General features: G+C 45.8%; 1 protein-coding gene across 2 annotated transcripts in view; it reads left to right on the top strand.

Moving 5' to 3' along the window:
* orc3 (origin recognition complex, subunit 3) overlaps positions 1–23,899 on the top strand; it is a 101,372-nt gene that overhangs the window by 17,594 nt on the left and 59,879 nt on the right. The window contains exons 3-8 of one of the 2 annotated variants that reach the window (XM_085997648.1): positions 4,555–4,652; positions 8,027–8,171; positions 13,833–13,937; positions 16,154–16,317; positions 19,998–20,137; positions 21,075–21,234. In XM_085997648.1, the coding sequence (XP_085853774.1) occupies positions 4,555–4,652; positions 8,027–8,171; positions 13,833–13,937; positions 16,154–16,317; positions 19,998–20,137; positions 21,075–21,234 (812 nt within the window). The remainder of the gene's footprint in view (positions 1–4,554; positions 4,653–8,026; positions 8,172–13,832; positions 13,938–16,153; positions 16,318–19,997; positions 20,138–21,074; positions 21,235–23,899) is intronic. The other variant, XM_085997649.1, reaches the window with a different exon arrangement.

Raw genomic sequence — 23,899 nt, 5'->3', positions numbered from 1 at the left:
GTTATTTGAAGGGACCAGGTCCACATGGAGTTTGACAGTTGTTCTGTCAGTGTTTGACAGCACTGAGATGCTGCAAACACTGACGAGCACTGCACAAAGGTGAGCGCTTGCATCCAGGCTCTCCAATGACTCCCTCCATATGCCTATGGAGGGAGTCACAGCACGCAGGGAGGTTCCCTTCCAAGGGCGGAAGGGACACCAACGCAGCCTGGTTGCACATTGCACAGCAGGGCAAAAGTAGGGATGTCGTCCGGGGTCTCTGGCTGCAGTGGCACCAACCTTTCAATGATCTCAGTGGATCACGAAATGTTACTGCAAAGCCACACTCAAACTCACCCTGCTGTGCCACTCATCACATCCCCATCACTCTGCCTTCCATACCCTTCTCCTGCACATCTTTACTCACACCAACTTACCTTGCACCTCCACCCATCCCTCTCTATCTACATTATCACTTCCCCATCTCAGTAGCCACCCCTCACACTCACCCTCACCCTACTGCAAGCATACCAACTAACAACACACAAGGGTAGGCACTTGAGAGGTTTGGCCAATGTCCGTGTGAAGTTTCTGGTAATGTGTTGTCATACAGTGAAATCTATTTTTCTAACACTACCCCTTATTGGATAGATCTGTGCACACCTTGAGAAGTGTCTTACTGAGTTCAGTGAATGTTGAGACATAACTTCCCCCCCCCCCCCCCCCACTATAGTGATGCGTGTGCAAGGAATGGCTTGGACATTAAAGGGATGCTTCACGGTGCTGGTGTGGAATGGTGTCAACCTGGCGCATCATGTGGCAGCCAGGGTTAACAGCGTCAAGTGAAGAAAATCTGGCCATGGTGATGCCATCGCTGGCCTCCTGGGCAGCAATGTTGTCAGGGGCTGATGTCCTGTGTCTAGTGCAGCATCAGGTGATGGCGGAGAAGGTTGGTGATGTTGGTGTTGGGGCTGATTGTGGAAGGATTCGGAGGACCAAGGTCTGATTGTTTCATTGGCTCTGATGTTGCTGGAATAGATGGCAGCTGCAGGTGAGATGACAGAAGCGATCTGTCACTGGTGAGAGACGTTCTCCCAATGAGGTGGCACTGAACATACAGTTGGATATAAAAACTTGTAAGCTAAAGAAATCTCTATATGTATTAAAAATGCAGTAACCAACATTTTCTGTGCTCTGAAACTCACCATCTGCAACATGGCATCCTTGACACCACACTGCAGCTGTCAGCTTTTCACAAACATCAGAGCAGACTCAAAACATGCCAGGTTGAGCTGGCGTGTTCCCCGAACAGCAGGTATCCCGTGGGGGAGAAGGTAAAATTAGAAGTAAGCTTCAAAATACTCTTAAATTGGCTCTTAACAAGCTGAATTGTCTCCCCCACCACTTGGTGTCGGGTCAGTTCTCCGCTGACAGACCCGGCACCTGGGAGACTTGCGTGGAGGCGGGTTGACCGGGTTTCCTACCCACTGTCAATCTTTGCTATTTTGACAGCAGACCCACCTCCAAACCCGCCCTGAGCGCTATTAAATCCGCGGCCTCTGTCTGTCCTCTTCTGCCTCTCCCTCTCTCTCTGTCTTTTTCTTCTTTCCTTTTGGGTGGGAGATGGTGGGTGGCATGGTGAGGTGTGGTGGGGAAAGCAGCCACCAGTGGCTGCAGACTGCATTTGGGATGGGGATTGTGGGGAAAATGTGGCCCTCAGTGGCTGCCTTCCCCAATCATTCACCTCATCACGCCCCCATCCCTTCATCTTCCCACTGTCCATCCACTAACCATTCCACTCCCTTTTTTTGTTTATGGGATGTGGGCATCGCCAGCAAGGCCAGCATTTATTGCCCATCCCTAGTTGCCCTTGAGAAGGTGGTGGTGAGCCGCCTTCTTGAACCGCTGCAGTCCGTGTGGTGATGGTACTCCCACAGTGCTGTTAGGGAGGGAGTTCCAGGATTTTGACCCAGCGATAATGAAGGATCGGCGATATACTTCCAAGTCAGGATGGTGTGTGATTTGGAGGGGAACTTGGAGGTGGTGGTGTTCCCATGCACCTGCTGCCCTTGTCCTTCTAGGTGGAAGAGGTCCTGGGTTTGGAAGGTGCTGCCGAAGAAGCCTTGGTGAGTTGCTGCAGTGCATCTTGTAGATGGTACACACTGCAGCCACGGTACGCCGGTGGTGGAGGGAGTGAATGTTTAAGGTGGTGGATGGGGTGCCAATCAAACGGGGTGCTTTGTCCTGGATGGTGTCGAGCTTCTTGAGTGTTGTTGGAGCTGCACTCATCCAGGCAAGTGGAGAGTATTCCATCACACTCCTTACTTGTGCCTTGTAGATGGTGGAAAGGCTTTGGGGAGTCAGGAGGTGAGACACTCACCGCAGAATACCTAGCCTCTGACCTGCTCTTGTTGCCACAGTATGTGGCTGGTCCAGTTAAGTTTCTGGTCAGTGGTGACCCCCAGGATGTTGATGGTGGGCGATTCGGTGATGGTAATGCCGTTGTATGTCAAGGGGAGGTGGTTAGACTCTCACTTGTTGGAGATAGTTATTGCCTGGCACTTGTGTGGCGCGAATGTTACCTGCTACTTATCAGCCCAAGCCTGAACGTCGTCCAGGTCTTGTTGCATGCGGGCATGGACTGCTTCATTATCTGAGGAGTTGTGAATGGCGCTGAACACTGTGCAGTCATCAGCGAACATCCCCATTTCTGACCTTATGTTGGAGGGAAGGTCATTGATGAAGCAGCTGAAGATGGTTGGGCCTAGGACACTGCCCGGAGTAACTCCTGGGGCTGTGATGATTGACCTTGAACCACCACAACCATCTTCCTTTGTGCTAGGTATGACTCCAGCCAGTGGAGAGTTCCCCCCACCCCCCCCCGATTCTCATTGACTTCAGTTTTACTAGGGCTCCTTGATGCCACACTTGGTCAAATGCTGCCTTGATGTCTAGGGCAGTCACTCTTGCCTCACCTCTGGAATTCAGCTCCTTTGTCCATGTTTGGACCAAGGCTGTAATGAGGTCTGGAGCCAAGTTGTCTTGGCGGAACCCAAACTGGGCATCAGTGAGCAAGTTATTGGTGAGTAAGTGCTGCTCGATAGCACTGTCGACAACACCTTCCATCACTTTGCTGATGATTGAAAGTAGACTGATGGGGCGGTAATTGGCCGGATTGGATTTGTCCTGCTTTTTGTGGACAAGACATACCTGGGCAGTTTTCCACATTGTCGGATAGATGCCAGTGTTATAGCTGTACTGGAACAGCTTGGCTAGAGGCGCGGCTAGTTCTGGAGCACAAGTCTTCAGCACGATAGCCGGGATGTTGTCGGGGCCCATAGTCTTTACTGTATTCAGTGCACTCAGCCGTTTCTTGATATCACGTGGAGTGAATCTAATCCACTAACCATTCCCCTCCCTATCACACTTACTCCCATCACTGCCCCACCTCTTCCTCTTTGAATAATACTCTCAACCCCGCTATCTTCCTCTCCCCCTTGCTCCACTGCCAATCACCTCATTCTTAACCCTTCATCCACTCCACACCACTCCCACCCGCTCCCCACAATGACACCCCCTCACCCTTCCCTACTATCTTCTCTCTCCCCTACTCTTACCAAGCTTTTTTTGCTTTCAAAATTCTACTTTTTCCGCCTGCATTACTATTTGTATCTCTCTCTTCCCTTCAGTTAAATTCTCCTTTTTTAAGTTTATAAAACACAAAATAAAAGCTACAACCGGTTTGCAATCCAAACACTTATTTTTTTCTAATTCCCTCACAGGCAGACTATTTTTGGTTTAAAAACTCTCTTGTTTTGGCAATTTGTCCTCTTACTAGCAGGTGAAGAAAAAATATCCCAAAGATAGCTGGGTGACTAGGCACATGACAGACTGCACAATCTAAATTCAACTCGCAGCTCTGGGCAAAAATATCAAGTCCGTGTCCAGACTTTTGGGAGAGGCTGAAACCTTCAAGAAGAAATTTTAATCAAGGAATTAAAAAACAAATCAATGGGTAATATACTCTAACTATAAAATGTGTGACTCCTTTTAACATTGATAATACCTATCACAGCGCCACCTACAGGGGTAACTGGTACAGCAGATACTTAAGAGTTTTCATCAATGAAATATATATATGTCCCATGTATCAAATGTTATTTCTATCTGATGTTGAGTTAGAACAGTTCTCAGCTGTCTGATGTCATACATTGAGTTTTAGTGAGAATGGCAGTTAAATCATTTATCCACTTACGTTGCTGTAAAACATTACCATGTGAGGTTGTGCTGAACATCACTAAAATCTGTCCTGGCTCACCCCACAATAAGTGCCTGGATTGGACCTTTTGGCTGTATTGGGTAAAGGTAGTATCTACGGAATAGGTAAAGAAAATGGGGAGGGTTGCATTGGAGTTACACATTTTAAAATATTTCCAAATATTTTTCTCACACCTTGCGTAGAGCTTTTAATGGTTGGATGGTTGATCAGAACTGTGGCTTATTGAGCAGTTGAGATATTTGTGTATAAGTGTTGTTTAGTCTGACCAAATATATGCTCTGCTTTCTATATTACAGCTGACTTCTTTAATAAAGGCAATGCTGTTTCAGAGAATGACAGGTTGCGATTTAGTACCTATGAGTCACTATGGCAACAGATGAAAGAGGAAACCGAGGTAAGCTCTACTATAGGAGTCTGGCTTAGATTTGAATAATGCATGAGGGCTGGAATTAATTCAGCAGCAGGTGTCATTAATTGATTTATATAATCAGGAAATTGCACTTTTCCACTTAAACATCCTCTACTTCACTGGATCTTTGCTGTGCTTCTGTCTAAATAAATGCAGCCCAGGATCACTGAATTTAAATGTGCTGGCAACCTAATTTGGTGCAGATTAATCAGCTAATTTCAACATTTTTTATTGTAGACATGCAGTTTGTTAAGTTTGCTCTTAATGTAAGGAAGAGGGAGAGATGGGAGGACATGCTTAATCATTAAAGGGACGGATTTACTTCAGAGCTGCTTTATAATCCTACCTATCCTAAAGGGAGGGCTGTGTACATATTGGTGCCACGAGCCTGTCCCTTGCACTTTAAATAGTAGCAACCTGTTGACAGATATTTTGTGTAGAACTCCCCTGATGTCTTGTGATACTTTAATGGCATCAAAAATGAGGAGCAATACCCCCAATCCACCATTCCTGTACATAATTGCATTGGATGTCACATCAGGGAACATTACACACAAAGGGGTAGATTTTCCTGGAGCCTTCAGGCGTGGGGGGGGGGGGAAATCCCGAATTCGGGGGTCCCGACACCATCCCGCCCAAAACCCGCCTCCACGTAAGTTTCAGAGGAGGCGGGTACCCGCCCCGCACTGGGACCCGCTGACCTGAGGCGGGAAGGGATTAGTGCCAATTAACTGCCTGTTAACAGGTAGTTAACAGGCAGTTTTTAGCCTAATCCCTATTTTGAGGGGTGTCGTGTGAGATTGCCGACGGCTCCAAACCACGCCAGGTTAGAGCAGGTGGGCCGTCAGGTTGAAGGACTTGGAGGGGTCGCGATGTCAGTGTTCAGGGGAGTGATGGGTGCATGAGTGTAAAGGTAAGTGTGTTTGGTGTGTCTAAAGTGTGTAAAGAAGTTTAAATTACCTGTACTTACCTTAACAGCCTTTCTTCCTCTAGGTTTCGGGAGTCCCTCACTCAGCCGGAACTGAAAGCTGAACGGCTGCGATCTGTCAAAAGTGACAGCCTTCAGCTTTCAGTGTCAGTGAGAGTTCTAATTGAGTCTGTGTGGAAGGACTCAGGTTAGAAGTCAGACTGTCAGTGTTTGACAGCTTCAAACAGCTGTGAAACACTGATATTTCATCTGTCAAAAACTCTTGACAGATGAAATTTCAGTCTGTGACGTCACCTGTTGCCGGGTGGCCCTTAATTGGCCTGCTGAGCCCGCTGGGCGGGCTCAACAAGGTCAATCAAGGGAAAATCGCGGGATTGGCCGGACGTCGATGTAGGCAGGACTAAAACCCGAAAGTTGAAGTCCCGCCTCCTTCCCGACAGCTTTATGAAAATCGACCCCAAATTGTCTGCTCCCACACTGTACCTATATAGCTCCTTTAACATAGCACCACGTTCCAAGGTGCTTCACATATGATAGGCAGATCAGACACTGAGCAGGAAGTGACACAAAGTTAAATGAGGTGGTTGAAACAATGGCTTTTGAAGATGGGGAGAAATGTGTACAGTGAAGGTGTTTGGAAGAGAATTTCAGAGCATAGGGTTGTGATGGTTGAAGGCTGTGCCACCAGTGGCGGAGCAGAGGGAGGTCGAGGCACAGTAGTCCAGAATCAGAAGAACAGAGGGTGTGAGCTGGGTCGTAGCGTTAGAAGTGGTTGCAGAGGAAGAATAGAACAAGGGAAAGGGGGAAATTGTATACAAGAAAGAGGAGTTTGAAATCGATATGATGTGTCCCGTTAAGGACCACTGGTTTGGCTGCCAGTCGCCTGAAGAAACTGCTCGCACCATACACGGCACATGCTTGGGTCATGAGCAATCCAGTTTTGCAAAGGGGCCTCAGAGTGGCATTAAGCTCCCTAATTGCATTTGCAAAGAGCCTAACGCTTGTTTCAGGCATGCGCTTTGGAGGCCTATTGAGGAGCCATTACCAATATTGTGGGCAGCGCACTTCTGGCGTGGATTGAGTGCTCGCATGCCATCGCCATGTTGGATCCTTAGGCCCCCACTTTATGCCTGTTAAATGGGTGCAGTGCGATCCATTTTCTAGGCTATGCTCTTATCATTTAGGAGTATATGCCAGTTCAGTAGAATACACTGTCCATTAATTCTTCTATTTTTTGTTTGAATTGGTAAAGCTAGTTTTATCAAATCTTCATTGCTTTAAGCTTTGTTTGCTTATAATACAGTTTTGGTGTTTGGTTCAAAGCTTTGCTGCCAGTTTAATCCCTGTGCACAAATCTACACCTTTTTTCCTCAGCCCAGCTCACTCTTTAACTCTGAATGAATTAATGATTAATGATGCCTGGCAGAAGCCATATTCTCACAGCCACTATCTAGGCTGTGATCATCTTCAGGCCACAGTCAACACTAGCTGTGTATATGAACTGCTGAAGCTCCGTAATGTTGAAAACACTGTAAGCTTTACTCACGCTCAGCAACATAGATTCTTGCTGTTTGAACGAGACAGTTTTTAAAAAAAGATCGACGGGCCTTGGCATCCTGCCTGGTGAGGTAACTGCAAAACTGAAATCTTGCCTTGTCTTGTTACAGTTCTCAAATACCCAAAGCTGCAGAACCTGTGAAATTGGGTCTGTTACAGCCATGGATGCAACAGTTTAGATTGATTTTGTTTTATGAACTAATTTTCATCTTGTGTGTAGCACCCATACTTCCTGTGAAATACAATCAAACTATTGAATAAAAAATGTTGCATGATGAAAAACTCAAGTAGTGTAAAAACACAAAGCATTTACTCTGAATAGACGCAAAACTGATTCAATACCAGAATGTGCCATTTTGTATTTTAAAAACGATCAATTGAAAACTTAAATTACCAAGTAGTTGGGGATCTGTAGCCTTGCTTAGGTAGGGTGCACTGTTCTACAATGACAGGAACATGCCATGTTATGCACAGTGCGTTATTCCGCTGCTAATGGTCCAGCTGTGTCTAACTTGGCCTGTTGTTTTAAGGCCAAGAGGTCTAATTGCCGGAACATGCTGAGGCTATTTGCTCTTGGCGATATCCAGGGATCGAATTTCCCGAGTTCTCCCAATTCCCTCACTATAACTTCTGCGGAAACCTCTGAGGAAACTGCATTAGTGGCTGCTTGTGCCATTTCCCTGGGGTTCCCACCGGAATTACAACAGGAGATTGAGAAGCCCTGCGGAAATTACAGCCACCTGTGTCCTGAGGTTAATTTGAAGGTATTTTTTGTTGCTGGGGCAGTTTCTCTGTCTTTTGATGTGAATAGCCTGGTGTGTTTTGAGATGAATCTGTTACTTTGAGACATTCTATTTTGTGATTTTTATTACAGAGATTGCAAGATAATTTAAATGAGAAAATGTTTGATGGTTTATTATCATTTATTCAAAAATCCCACACTCAACTTCATCCACAAGTAAATGATTGGAGCTATCGGCTGCGGTGCAGTGAGATTCCCACAGCAGCACTTGTTCTAGGTAAGTACATCGAGTTCTGACTTCAACAGACGGGACTAGATTTATAAATAAAGTAAAGATAAAAAGGAAAAAACGCACATGCTGGAAATCTGAGATAACTGTGCCAGTTAACACCTGAAGGAGATATACAGGTTCATGTTTTGGGTGAGACTATGATCAAATGTTAAACTAAGTGCTTAAAAACAGTTGAGCTAGACTTTTTTGAAATAGGGTGTGCTATATTTTTATTTCCTGAACAGCGGGCCAAGCAATCTTCATCGACCACTACCCTCCTCCACCTGGCTGAATCTGTGCTCGCCTTAAACAACTCTTTTAACCCACCCACTTCCACCAGGTAAAAGGTGTCACTATGGGGACTGGCATACGTCCCATCTATGCCTGTCCTTTTGTAGGATATGTGGAACACTCTTTGGTCCAATCCTATGCAGGCCCCTTCATGATCTGTTCCTCTATTATATTAAAAATTGTGTTGGTGCTATTTCTAGCTTTTACTTTGATCTTGAGAATTTCACTAGTTATGCTTCCAGTTTTCAACCTTGCCTCCCTTCTTTCGGTCCACCTCTGACTCTTCCCTTTCTGAACTTCTTTATCTACATCTCTGGCAGTGGGCTGCCAGAAAAAGCCCACTGATTCCAACAACTACTTTTGGTTCTTCCCACTCTGCTTCCTGTAAAGGTTCCATACATTTCTTCCAATTTCACCACCAAAGCTTCGAAAATGTCTTGACTGTATCTGTCTTATTATCCGTGCCTCTGCACTCGCCCCTTTCCCTGCTTACGTAATAATGGCAGATTCCCCCTCATCTTCCATCTCACCAGCCTCCGCATTTGCCAGGTAAACTTTACCACCATTTACAATATGATCCCACTGCCATGCACATCATCCGCCCCTCCCCCGTCGCCCCCCAAGCAGTGAATTCCAGATCCTAACCACTCGCTGCGTAAAAAAAGTTTTTCCTCATGTCGCCTATGATTCTTCTGCCAATCACCTTAAATCTGTGTCCTCTGGTTCGCGACCCTTCCGCCAGTGGGAACAGTTTCTCTCTATCTACTCTGTCTAGACCCCTCATGATTTTGAGCACCTCTAACATACCTCCTCTCAACCTTTTCTGCTCTAAGGAGAACAACCCCAGCTTCTCCAGTCTTTCCATGAAGTCCCTCACCCCAGGAACCATTCTTGTAAAACTTTTCTGCACCCTCTCTAAGGCCTTCACATTCTTCCTAAAGTGCGGTGCCCAGAATTGGACACAATACTCCAGTGGAGGCCGAACCAGTGTTTTATAAAGGTTCATCATAACTTCCTTGCTTTTGTACTCTATGCCTCTATTTACGAAGCCCAGGAACCCGTATGCTTTTTTAATCGCTTTCTCAACCTGCCCTGCCACATTCAACGATTTGTGCACATATACCCCCAGGTCTCTCTGTTCCTGCACCCCCTTTAGAATTGTACCCTTTAGTTTATATTGTTTTTCCTTGTTCTTCCGACCAAAATGTATCACTTCACACTTTTCTGTGTTAAATTTCATCTGCCACGTGTCCGCCCATTCCACCAGCATGTCTTATGTCTTCTTGAAGTCTATCACTATCCTCCTCACTGTTCACTATACTTCCAAGTTTTGTGTCATCTGCAAATTTTGAAATTGTGCCCTGTACACCCAAGCCTAAGTCATTAATATATATCAAGAAAAGCAGTGGTCCTAGTACTGACCCCTGGAGAACACCATTGTATACATTCCTCCAGTCCGAAAAACAACCGTTAGCGCTACTCTCTGTTTCCTGTCACTTAGCCAATTTCGTATCCATGCTGCCACTGTCCCTTTTATTCCATGGGCTTCAACTTTGCTGGCAAGCCTATTATGTGGCACTTTGTTGAACGCCTTTTGGAAGTCCATGTACACCACATCAGCCGCATTGCCTTCATCAACCCTCTCTGTTACCTCATCAAAAAACTCAAATCAAGTTAGTTAAACACAATTTGCCTTTAACAAATCCGTGCTGGCTTTCCTTAGTTAATCCACACTTGTCCAAGTGACTGTTAATTTTGTCCCGGATTATCATTTCTAAAAGCTTCCCCACTACCGAGGTTAAACTGACTGGTCTGTAGTTGCAGGGTTTATCCTTGCACCCTTTTTTGAACAAGGGTGTAGCATTTGCAATTCTGCAGCCCTCAGGCACCATCCCCATATCCAAGGAGGATTGGAAGATTATGGCCAGTACCTCTGCAATTTCCACCTTTACTTCCCTCAGTATCCTAGGATACATCCTATCCGGTACTAGTGATGTATCTACTTTAAGTACAGCCAGCCTTTCTAGTACCTGCTCCTTATCAATTTTTATCCCATCCAGTATGTCAACTACCTCCTTTTTCACTATGACTTTGGCAGCATCTTCTTCCTTGGTAAAGACAGATACAAAGTACTCATTTAGTACCTCAGCCATGCCCTCTGCCTCCATGCGTAGGTCTCCATTTTGGTCCCTTCCTCGCTGGGCTGGAAACGTACTGAACACACTTCAGAAATTCTTCCCACTTCCTGCCCTTTACACTATTACTATCCCAGTCTCTATTAGGATAGCTGAAGTCCCCCATTATCACTACTCTATAGTTCGTGCACCTCTCTGTAATTTCCCTGCAAATTTGCTCCTCTATATCCTCCCCACTAGTTGGCGGCCTATAGAATACACCTAGTAGTGTAATGGCACCTCTATTATTTCTCAACTCTAACCAAATAGATTCTGTCCTTGACCCCTCCAGGACATCCTCTCTCTCCAGCACTGTAATATTCTCCTTAATCAATACTGCCAGCCCATCTCCTTTCTTTCCTTCCCTACCCTATCTTTCCCGAACACCTTATATCCAGGAATATTTAGTACCCAATCCTGCCCTTTTTTGAACCAGGTCTCCGTTATCGCCACGACATCATATTCCCATGTGTCTATTTGCGCCTGCAGCTCACCAACCTTATTTATCACACTTCGTGTGTTCACACACACGCACTGTAAACCTATCTTAAACATTCTTGTATTTTCTCTTAGTCTGACCCCACCTAATACCATGCTATTTCTTACTCTAGTGCTATCTGTCTCTCCCAATCGTTTGTGCATCTTGTTTCTCCTTTCTAATGCTACATCCTGGTGCCCATCCCCTTGCCAAATTAGTTTAATCCTTCCCCAACAGCACCAGCAAACCCCGCCACAACCCCCCCCCCCCCACCGCCCCCCCCCCCCCCAGCGAGGACATTGGTCCCAGCTCTGTTGAGGTGCAACCCGTCCAGCCTGTACAGCTCCCACCTTCCCTAGAACCGGTCCCAGTGTCCTAGGAATCTAAAGCCCTCCCTCCTGCACCATCTCTCCAGCCACGCGTTCATCTGTTCTATCCTCCTATTTCTATACTCACTAGCTCGTGGGACCGGGAGTAATCTGGAGATTACTAGCTTTGAGGTACTGCTTTTTAATCTCTTTCCTAGCTCCCTGAAATCTGCCTGCGGGACCTCATCCCTCTTTCTACCTATGTCGTTGATACCGATATGGACCACGACCTCTGGCTGTTCACCCTCCCCCTTCAGAATGTTCTGCAGCCGCTCGGTGACATCCCTTGACCCTGGCACCAGGGAGGCAACTTACCACCCTGGAATCACGTCTGCGGCCGCAGAAACACCTGTCTGTTCCCCTAACTATCAAATCCCCAACCACTATTGCTTTCTCGATCATCCTCCTCCCCCCCCCCCCCCCCCTTGTACAGCTGAGACCAGTGTGGTGGGACCAGTCCCTCTGCAATACCCTTGTTCACTCTTTCACCACCCAACATCCAGTTGCCTTCGCATGGCAGTTTGCTGGTCAACGTTGGCAAGTGCAACTTATGCCCATTCACCTCCTACCTCACCACTGTCCAGGGCCCCAAACACTCCTACCATGTGAGGCAGCTTCCACCTCTCTAGTATTTGCTGCTCACTGTGCAATCTCCACTACATTTGGAGAGACCAAATGCAGATTTGGTGACTGCTTTGCCAAACACCTTCATCCTGTCCACAAGTGTGACCCTGAGCTTCCTGGGATTTGCCATAATTCAACCCCCTTATCCCTATAACCACTCTGACTTCCCAGTCCTTGGCCTCCTACACTGTTTCAGCCCAGTTCAAACCAAATTTCAGGAACAAATCCATCATTCTCTGGGGCACCCTGCAGCCCTTTGGGTCTGAGCGTCGACTTTTAGCTTCCGACTTTAGGTATACTCCTCCCTATTTTTTTTTACAGCAAGGTGTGGTGGGCCGTTGGTGCCTGGGACATGGGGGAGGAGGTGACGAAGGCGGTTGACGTTCCGGTTGTAGACCCTTTGTTGAGCACGATTCTGGCGATGAGTTTGGGCTGTGCCCTTGCTGTTGGCCTGTTTCTTTTTCCTCCGTGTTGGACATTACATACCCATTGTCTGCTTTCAGCATTCCGGTTTTCATTTTGTATCTGCATCTGTAGGCTGTCTTTATTTTTCAATTGTTCCCATTTTCTCACCTTGTTCCTTGGTGTGTCTCTCAACATCTTGGCCATCTGCACATTTTGTTTTTTCTGTGTCTTTCCATTCCCTCGCTGGGATGATCCTTTATATCATCTAACCGATTCTTGCTTTTTTCTTCAACGGGGTACAGGGTCACACAACCCATTGTCTGATGTCCCTCCACTCCACCACGCCCCACCCCCTTCCAATTTTTGCTAAAATGTTGGTTTATCTTTCAGTTTCAGTTCTGAAGAAGAGTAATAATAGTCTTTTCTTCTACACGTGCTGACTGGTGTATTTCCTTTTTCTGTTGCTGTGTTCGATTGTGTTCTTTGGACTTGGGGTTGCTGGATTTTGGTTCCAGCTGTCTGCCTGGATGATTTTAAATTTCATACATCTAGTTCAATAGTTTGCATTTGCTTTTTTATTTGTTGCTGCTGTTACAAGTGTAATGATATTTTAATGACATTGGCATTGAATGGAAGCTTAAACATTCTTCTTCTTCTTTTCTATAAACCGTAGCTGCCACCTCTGAGAATGGAAAATGAGAACGGATGAGGATTTATTTTGGTCTTAACTTTTTTTCATGCTGAGATGGGTCACCATGTAAATATAAATGTACGGGTATATTTTCTTCGCCACTGTTGTAGTGAAAAGGAGATGTGAATGACAGCACTTTAAACTTGTGCCTACATTTTTCCTAAAAATAGTGAGTGGGTGAAAATGTACTCCCTCGTGACGAGTTCCAACATGCTGATTAATGAAGTATTCTATGCCTCTTTTATTGCTATGTGAATTCTTTTGCTATCTGCCAAGCGTTTCAGTCTTCCTAAGCGATGCACAGACCGCAGGCATGTGGGTGATCTGCGTCCAGCCCTTCACCAGGGCTGCTCTGCCCTTTCTGACATCATTGTTGTAACTGGTTATATCAGAACACAGTATAGCAGTCTCATCCGACAGGGATCAATTCCCTAGTTTATTTTAGAGAGCAATTTACCGAGAGCTGTGCAAGGGGATGAGGTGTTATTTTCGATGGGTGGTGGTGGGGGAATCAGTCAATAGGCTGCGAGTAAAAACATTTTGTTGTCCATCTCTGCGAAACTGTGTGGTGCATCCCTACCTCCTTTTTTTTTTCAAATGTACTATTTGTCTCTTGTTCATCCCCTTACCTTGCAGGTGTGAATGTGCCTGACCATGAAATGACATTTCGGATCTTATCAGACCTTGTGAAGCAGTCGCTTACCCCGCATGTTGTCTGTCTGCAAGGCAAGGAGTTTTCAAGTAAGGACAAGTCTACTTGGATGCAACACCTGGTTTATACTTTCTGCCTGAGATAAGCCAATACGAGTGTAATCCTAGATTTTTTGCAGCCACTTGTGTCCATTTTTCATGTTTAGGTTGTTCGTTGTGTGCCAACTGAGATTTAATATGGTATCCTGCTGAGGTTTTGTGCTGAAATCTAGGTGCAGCACTCAAATTTGCTGCCTCCTGCCTCATGTTTATACTGCCAACAAATTCAAAACAAAAACATAATTTGATTTTAAATTTCCCTTTGTAAGTTCAGAATCAGCTAAGCAGATTTTTTTTCTTATATTCATTCTCGGGATGTGGGCGTCGCTGGCAAGGCCAGCATTTATTGCCCGTCCCTAATTGCCCTCGAGAAGGTGGTTGTGTACAACTGAGTGGCTTGCTAGGCCATTTCACAGGGCAGTTAAGAGTCAACCACATTGCTGTGGGTCTGGAGTCATGTATAGGCCAGACCGGGTAAGGACAGCAGATTTCCTTCCCTAAAGGACATTAGTGAATCAGATGGGTTTTTACGACAATCCGATAGTTTCATGGTCACTGTTACTGACACTAGCTTTTTATTCCAGATTTATTTAATTAACTGAATTTAGATTCCCCAGCTGCTGTGGTGGGATTTGAACTTCTGTCTCTGGATCATTAGTCCAGGCCTCTGGATTACTAGTCCAGTAACATAACTACTATGCTACCCTACCCCTTATTTGAGGGGGGCGGGGGAGGAAGAATTTGTGCCAGAAGACCAAACCAACAGCCAACAACAACTTCCATTCATATAGCGCCTTTAATGTAGTAAAAACATCCCAAGACCTTTCAGGAGCGTTCTCAGACAATATTTGACACCAAGCCACATAAAGAGATATTAGGACAGGTCACAAAAGCTAGGTCAAAGAGGTAGGTTTTAAGGAGGAGAGAGAGATGCCGATGTTTAAGGAGAGAATTCCAGAGCTTCGGACCTAGGCAGCTGAAGGCACAGTGCCAATAGTGGAGCGATGAAAATCGAGCTAATTCCACTTGTGTTTGTTATTACGAATTAGCTTTAAGGATGACTTACTAATGTTGCTTTAAAAACATAATGGGCTAGAAATTGTGGTCGGAGGCGTGCCCCCGGAGTACGCCTCCGACCCGCGAAACCTTTCCAAACCTGCGTCCAGGCTGCGTAGACTTCCAGTCTCGGGCCTCCAGGCGGACAGCAGCGTAAAGGCCCACAGATCCCAGGGACGCAGGCAGTTCTGAAGCGTCCCTGGGATCATGTGGGCACAGTCCTCCGATCAAAAGGAGGATTCCATTGCAAACATTTACGAAGGGAATCCCCTAATGATATGCAATGGAATCCCCAAATAATTATACAATGTACATAATTCTAATAAATATAAATGCACTGAATTTCAATTTTATTCATAAGTCCCTTCATTGCACCAACCTCAATAGAAATGTAATTTTTTGTTAAATAATTTTAAACCTCTTAATCCGGGCCTATATTTTCATAAATTCATTTAAAGTGTATGTGCATTATTTTTGATTTTTAAATGTTTAATTTAAGACTTATAAATATCCTTACACTGATGAAAGCAGGCCCTACACCTGCTTTTACCAGCCGTAAGAGTTTTGTCAGCAGTTGTTGGGCAAATAGCCCAACTCTGCACCAGCAATACTGATCTTCCATACAGTTTGGATGATCTGTCGAGGTGTACCTTCACATGCGGAAACCCGGAAGTTGCGGGGCCTGTCAAATGGATTACGACAGCGTACTCTGAGAGTACGCCGTCCGGGAGACCGCAATTTCAGGGCCAATGTTCCTTTAATCAGTCCCACTGTATAAATCCTGCTCCGCTCCATGTGTTTAAATATTTTTGTCTTTTTGTTTATAAATGCCGCTGCAAGCAAGGGGCTACTTTTGACACGTAACGGCTGTATGGGACTGTCAGAGCAATGAGCCACTGAAACTGGAGAAAGTTTGAGACTTGTCAAACACAATAAAGGGCAGTGCTGGTCCCCTGGTTTTGGTGTTACCTGACACTTTTTGAAGACAACTTAATTTGAAACGGTGCAAGAAAAAATGGGCATGGAATAATTTGTTCTCCTTGTCTGTCGGCATTCATAATACTATCAAATATGCCTTCAAGATCTTTAAGATATCCTGTCTGAGCTGAGTCAGTCACTGTCTGATGGGGCTTGTTTATTTTTCCGTCTAGCTGTGAAGCAGGTTTTACAGAAGGTTCTGATGCATCTCATGGGTAGTAGTGTGAATGACGAAGAGGAAGATGAGGAGGATGTGCAACATTCTGTTGAGTTCTCCCAGAGAACAATGCACTGCTCCATGGCCTCCCTCTCTGGATGGTACAATGCTATAACACAGGTAACTGACAGCAGCCACCTTTATTTATTGTTATTGACACATTCAACGGCTTTACCATCGCCGAATCCCCCACCATCAAGATCCTGGGGGGTCACCATTGACCAGAGACTTAACTGGACCAGCCACATAAATACTGTGGCTACAAGAGCAGGTCAGAGGCTAGGTATTCTGCGGTGAGTGTCTCACCTCCTGACTCCCCGAAGCCTTTCCACCATCTACAAGGCACAAGTCAGGATGGAATACTCTCCACTTGCCTGGATGAGTGCAGCTCCAACAACACTCAAGAAGCTTGACACCATCCAGGACAAAGCAGCCCGCTTGATTGGCACCCCATCCACCACCTTAAACATTCACTCCCTCCACCACCGGCGTACCGTGGCTGCAGTGTGTACCATCTACAAGATGCACTGCAGCAACTTGCCACGGCTTCTTTGGCAGCACCTCCCAAACCCGCGACCTCTTCCACCTAGAAGGACAAGGGCAGCAGACGCATGGGAGCTCCACCACCTCCAAGTTGCCCTCCAAGTCGCACACCATCCTGACTTAGAAGTATATCGCCATTCCTTCATCATCGCTGGGTCAAAATCCTGGAATTCCCTACCTGACAGCACTGTGGGAGTACCTTCACCACACGGACTGCAGCGGTTCAAGAAGGTGGCTCACCACCACCTTCTCATGGGCAATAAATGCTGGCCTTGCCAGCGACGTCCACATCCCATAAAAACGAATTTAAATTTTTTTTTTCCAAACACATAAAGACTACCCAAGCAACTAATAAGGGTTTGACTTTAAAAGCATCAGAGCATTTTCCATTTCACTAGTTGGTACAGGTAGACTACCCTTTATCCGAACTTCCGAAAACCGAAACCCTCTAAAAACCGAAGGTTTTTTCGTTCAGCGTAAGTCGTGCGCACGACAAGACCAGAGTGGCGCACGACTTACGCTGAGCAGGGCAGAGTAAGCCGTACGCACGTCGCTGACCCCCACCGCCGACCCAGACCACCGCCGACCCCCACCCCCGCCGACCCCCCCCCCGACCCCGACCCCCACCCTTTCGGATAAGGGATAGCCTTTATCCGCACTTCCGAAAACAGAAAACCTCTGAAAACCGAAAGTGGCGCAAAACATGACCCGACGCTGCAGAAATATTACACTGAGCAGGGCAGAGGGGTCACAGAGTTCCCTCCTGGGTAGGAGATTGCAGGCCGAGCCGGGCAGTTGTGAAGGAGGTATACCGGGAGAGTGAACCCAACAATACAGCGGCCTGTCCGATATTCTTTTCTCCCCCCCACCCCCCCCCCCCGACCCCCACCCTTTCGGATAAGGGATAGTGTATCCTTTATCCGCACTTCTGAAAACCGAAAGTGTTTTCGTTCAGCGTAAGTCGTGCGCACGACCCCGACCCCCGCCGACCGACCCCCCCGCCGACCCCGACCCCCCCGCCGACCCCCACCCCCCGACAAATTTCCCAGTCTTATAAAATACCTTCCGAAATCCGAAATTTTCCGAAAACCAAAACACGGCTGGTCCCGAGGTTTTCGGATAAAGGGTAGTGTACCTGTATTCCAGCCCCTAGCAGAATTCTTGAGGTAATGCCTCAGCATCTGACGACTGTCATTTTTGTCGTCCAGTTTCTCTAATCTTTGATTTCTGACTGATTTTGCTAATTGGTTATAACTACATTTCCATAATTTTTTCTTTCTGTTTCAAGTTGTGCGAGGCTGAGAGCACCATAATGTAAGTAGCATAATCAAATCAGCACTGTTTTGCCAAAGACAAATAATGGCATAGCAATAAAGAAAGATGTTCTGTGATGAGCCAGTTCCTACCCGGGATATGTAAATTCTGAGTAGGATCTGGCTCGTTACAAAAAATCAGCCTTGGCTCCGTGGTAGCACTCTCGCCTCTTGAGTCAGAAGGTTGTGGGTTCAAGATCCCACTCCAGAGACTTGAGCACATAATCTAGGCTGACACTTCAGTGCAGTTATGAGGGAGTACTGCACAGTCAGAGGTGCCGTACTTTGAACGAGACGTTATATCGAGGCCCCGTCTGACCCCTCAGGTGGATGTAAAAAGAAAGAAAAGAAAGACTTGCATTTATATAGCACCTTTCACGACCACCGGACGCCCCAAAGCGATTTACAGAGGTAGGTTTTGAAGTGCAGTCACTGTTGTAGTGGAAAGATCCCATGGCACTATTCAAAGAAGAGCCGGGGAGTTCTTCCTGTGTCCTGGCCAACATTTATCCCTCAACCAACGCCAGTGAAAAAGATGATCTAGTCAATGGCCCAGAAATTCGGCTCTCCCCGGGTGAGTACGCACGGGGTACTCACCCGTAGGCCCAATGGAATTGCCGGTTTCCTGCATGCACTGCGCATGCACGGGAAACCGGCACTTCCGATCCTCTGAACGAAGGGGTTCAGAGGTCGAACGCGTGTGCAGGGGAGGCTGCGCGTGCGCTTTTAACTTAGGTTTTTTTTGCAGGTTTTCCCGGGATCGTAAGCCTGCAGGATTTACACATTTAAAAAGCAGGTGTAAGGCCTGCTTTTTGCAAGGTAAGTGGTCAATTAATTAAAATTAAAACATTTTTTTCACAGGTTTATTATTTTTAAATACTTTGAAGCAAGGTAAGTTTATTTTTAGCCCCGTTATAATATAAAATTATTTTTTTCAAAAATTTAAATTATTGTTTAAAATAGTTGTTTAATGTAATTTATAGTTTATTTAAAAAGTGTGATTTAAAAAAAAAAAAAAAATTATTTGAAGGTTTACTGCTATTTTGGGCCCGTAGTATTTATAAGTTTTGACAGGTCCACCTGTCAATCTTATGAATGGGCTTTTCCCTCCTCCGATTGGCTGCCCATGGCTCACGTGATCCCAGGGGACGCATCGCACTAACTACGCCCCTGGGACACGCAAGCACTGCGCGCCGGCAGCTGGGCCAGGCCCCGGAGCGGAATTCCACGGGGCCCTACAGCTCAACTGCCGGTGCGCAAGGTAAGTGCAGGTCGGGGGCGTACACCCGCGGGAAGCCCCCGACCCGAATTTCTGGGCCATTATCTCATTGCTGTTTGTGGGCACTTAGTGTGCACAACTTGACTGCTGCATTTCCTACAGTGCAATAGTCACAACACTTCAAAATCATTCAATTGGTTGTAAAGCACTTTGGGATGTCCTGAGGTGGTGAAAGGGGCTATATAAATGCAAGTCTTTCAAGTCTTTATTTATAATTTGTATTCATTTTCAAAGTTTTTAAAATCATATCAAATATTTCTCCCTATTTGCTCTGCTCTTGCATTGCATTAGTGGTTGCTAGGAGGGCAGCTGACCAGCTCCCAGGCCTCTCTCAACCACAGAGGTAGCCTAGGACAACTCTCCTTCTGATTTTGCTCTTCTGCTCTTCCTTGTTGTTCCATCTTCCCCCATTCTCCCCCTGCTCCATGGTGAATAGTTGCCCTCTGCTTGACGGAGCAGCCTAGCATTCCTAGATCAGGAATTTGGGGTTGCCATTCTGTGGCACGGCATAACTTTTAATTACTTTTCTTTTCTAATTGGAGGAAGAGGATTTTATTGGTGTTCCTGCAGTGAATGTTTTTTTAAATTAACAAAACCTACCTCATGAATATCAGCTTGGTTTTACTTAAATGGGATTAATTTAGACATACTTTGTTCTGATGCAGAAATCTACCTCAAACAGCCCAACTAAAAAGAGGAAATCCTCTTCTCTTGGGCAAGAACAGTCCCCTCCCATTGTCATCATCTTCAAAGACCTTGAGAGCTTCCTACCCAAAGTGCTGCAGGACTTCATAATCATCAGCAGGTAATAGCAGATTACAGAACTCCTTTTATGTTGGTGGTTGTAAGGAATTTGAAGAGCGGGTTAAATTCTAGTGTTAGTGTAACTGAGTAACCTAGAAAACATTACTTTTGAGGGAAAAGAAGTCTGAAAATTAATTGCTGTTCAAATTTGTCATGGAGAGTACAATCTGAATGGATTTGGTAGTGAGCAATGATGGGACCAAGTGAACCTGGAAAAATAAATAGCTTAAAAAGTAGTTCAAGTACCTGAACTTCACACACTGGGGAAAGCACAGAGAAAGAGAGAGACTGAAGGGTCCAATACACTCCTAGGAGGAGAAATTCAACTCACGGGCATCCATTTTGTGGCAGGAGTTGAAAATCAGGGGGAGGGGCCACCTCGTCCGACCCATTGACACCCAGGGCCTGTCTGATGTTATATTCCAGTGGGCCTGTAAATGGGCGAGCAGCCTGTCCGTCTGAAACGGGTGGAAGGCTGCTTTACTATGCAAATCGGGATCATAGGAACAGGAGTAGGCCATTCGGGCACTACCCTATTCCGTCATTCAGTTAGGTCATGACTGATCTGCACCTCAACCCCATTTATCCGCTTTTGCTCCACATCCCTTGATCCCCTTACCTAACAAAAATCTGTCGATCTCGGTCTTGAGAGCTTCAACTGACTCCACACCCACAGCCCTTTGGGAGAGAGTTCCAGATTTCTACTACCCTCTGTGTGGAAAAGTGCTGTGTCCAATGTAAACTTTAAATGTGTGGTTTTATTTTGTCTTGTATACTCGAAGCAAGTGAATACAGTTTTTGTGGAAAGAAATAGGTTGGAATATAGATTGTAGGTCTATTCAGGTCGACAATGATGTGATTTCCAGACAGGGGTATGAATGTGGTCCATCTTACTTGGAAGCCATCATTAATTCTGCTTGTTTTTATTAATATTTCAGTAACTACATCCAGCAACTCCCACTGGTGCTGGTTTTTGGAATTGCCACGTCTCCAATCACTATACACCGAATGCTGCCCCACGCAGTTTCCTCGCTGCTCTGTATTGAGCTGTTTCAGTCTCTTTCCTGCACCGACCACTTGGCTACAGTTATTGATAAGGTAATCGTTACCTGCTGACTGGGGGGGGGGGGGGGGGGAAACAGTTTAAAGTACTGTACGTCAACCAGCAATGGACCATGTTTATCTGAAGTGGTCATGGCCATGCTTCCGAAGTAGTGTCTTTTATGTGAACTGTTCAGTTCTTGTCAGAGCAAATGGAATGTTGTTTGTAACTTCAGCAAATGCAACATTTAGTATTTCCTTTCTCCCCTTCCCCCTCTCCCCCTTTCCTTTCTCCAAATAGCGGCTTAAAGGATAGATGAATATTCTGCAATTTTACTTGATGACTGTTGAGCAAGGGACATTTACTCAACACTTCCCCTCTGAAAATGAATGGATGGAATACAGTCCATTAAAAGATAGATTGTACATGGCCTGTGTGTGTATGCGCGCGCATGTGTGTGTTTGTGGTAAGTTCAGGGACTGTGATGAGTTGGGATAATAATCAACTGAGCACAGCACAGGTCCTACTAGCAATTCCAAGGGAGGATACGGTTTCCAAAGGAGGATATGCCTCCAAATAAATCATTTTCTGCCAGAATTGGACCATTTGAGATGCATTTACACAACAATGATAACAGTTTCACTTTGCACCAATGCTAAAGTTATAGTGTAAATCTGGAGTACGGGCCTGGAGGATGGATCATCACTCCGCTCACGTTCTGATTCCAGAATTGCACTACAAAGCTTTAAGCTCAAAGTAAAACCACTTCCGAACAAGGGAGCACAACCTAGGTCATTCAAGGGTGATATCAGGAAGCACTTCTTCACACAATGGGTGGTGGAATTCTAGAACTCTCTTCTCCAAAAAGCTGGTGAGGCTGGGGGTCAATTGAAAATTTCAAAACGGAGATTGATAGATTTTTGTTAGGCAAGGGTATTTAAGATTACGGAACCGAGGCGGGTAGACGGAGTTAATATACAGATCAGCCATGAAATAATTGAATGGCGGAACAGGCTTGAGGGGTTGAATGGCCTTCTCCTGTTCCTATGTTCTCACTGATGACCATTGTAGTGTAAATGCAGCCTTATAAATGTCCCTTCGCCACTCTAAAGCTTTGATTTCCTTGTGGGAAGGACATGTCTACTGATTTCACTTTTGTTATGTGGAAGCAGACACTGGAGCACTAGGCTGCAGGTTTGGTATCTCCCGCTGAGTTCACTGTGTCTGTCGTTTCACTCTGGCAAGGAGCTGAGCCGCGACCAGCTACTTCGCCACAGAGCAGGAGAATCATCTGGAGGCCCCCTTTGTGCACCTGCTAGCCGGCAGCTCGGAGCTGTATTAGTTGAACCGGTTAGGAGGCTACCTGTTCATCCTCTGAATCACAACTGAAACATGGAGGGAAGTATTTAGAGGGTAAAATCTCCTTAGTTTAAAAAAAATTAAAGAAGCTTAAGAGAAATTTCTGAACAAGGAGATGGAAGAGGGACAATGGACAGAAGTGTGCAATGCAGTGCAGAAGACCTTCCTTCACAGACATGCAGATCAAGCCGAGGCGCTGCAGTAACACACTCCAAAGGCCCCACACCCATGGGTCGCATCAAATTGTTGGAGGAACTGTGGCTGAACTAACCCTGGTCTGGTAAAGTTCCCCATCTGTTCAACAGTTTTGGAGCATGATTCACTTGAAATGTGTACGTGCACAAATTCCTGTAAACATAGACACGGCTCAGTGTCTCCTGGGTCCTATTGCTCGAGGCGCCCCGGATCCACTGTGGGCAAACTGAACGAACTAATAGAATTCCTATTGTTACTAGCTTGCAAGTGTATACAACTGAGATGGAAACTCTTAAGAAGCTCCGACAGAAGAAATGTGACCAAAATCCAAGGAGCACATAGCATAGCCCAATGAAACGTCTCCTTGCTTAGCTTGGCACAAGGAAAGCTTCGATCCATCTGGTCCCTAATTGAATGACCTGAGCAGGGAAGGTCAAGTAGGATTAAAGTGAGATTGTGCCACAGTCTGATGGTAATTCCCTAAATACCCCTTTAGCTCTCCTTTGTTACAGCAATGTATCAGAACATACTCCCACTATCACACTGAAACTTAGAACATTTCATCAGCATAAAAACTGTGAGCAGAGAAAAGGACATTTTTGAGTTGGGCATTGGAATTATCTTTTTCCGGGAGCTCATGGAAGAATTTCGAACAATTAAAAGAGAGTACAAGTTGTAAATGTAAATGTTTAATTATGCTCTCAAAGTATAAGCCATAGGTAGTCAAACTGGGTTTAAAAAAATCTGTTCTTGGCGTGTGACTTGGGAGGGGGAACCTGGAAATGATGCTGTGTCCACGACATTGCTGCTCTTGTCCTTCCTTCTCTGTGATGGAGATCGCTGAGGGAGGGAGCTGCTGTCAGAGTAACTTTGAGTTCTACAGTGCAGTATGTACATACTGCAGCCACCGTGCAACGATCAAGTGGATTGCTCTGTCCTGGATGGTGCCGAACTTCCTGAGCATTGTTGTGGCTGCAGCCATCCAGATGAGTGGTCCTCGAGGTCATCACGTTTCTGCGTTTGTTAACTTACCAACACTTTGTTTTCTGTTTTCCTTTGGATTGCTGAGACTGTCTTTTGGAGGGGTAGGACTGGGGCATCGGGACAATGTCAATATTTCCAAGGGATTCCTCCCCCACAAAGGAAGGTTTAAAACAATTAGTTTAA

This window comes from Somniosus microcephalus, chromosome 9, assembly GCF_052327205.1.
Source record: "Somniosus microcephalus isolate GS21.2 chromosome 9, FLI_Smic_1.0, whole genome shotgun sequence".
NCBI lineage: Eukaryota > Metazoa > Chordata > Chondrichthyes > Squaliformes > Somniosidae > Somniosus > Somniosus microcephalus.
This window is presented reverse-complemented; position numbering and strand designations above follow the sequence as displayed.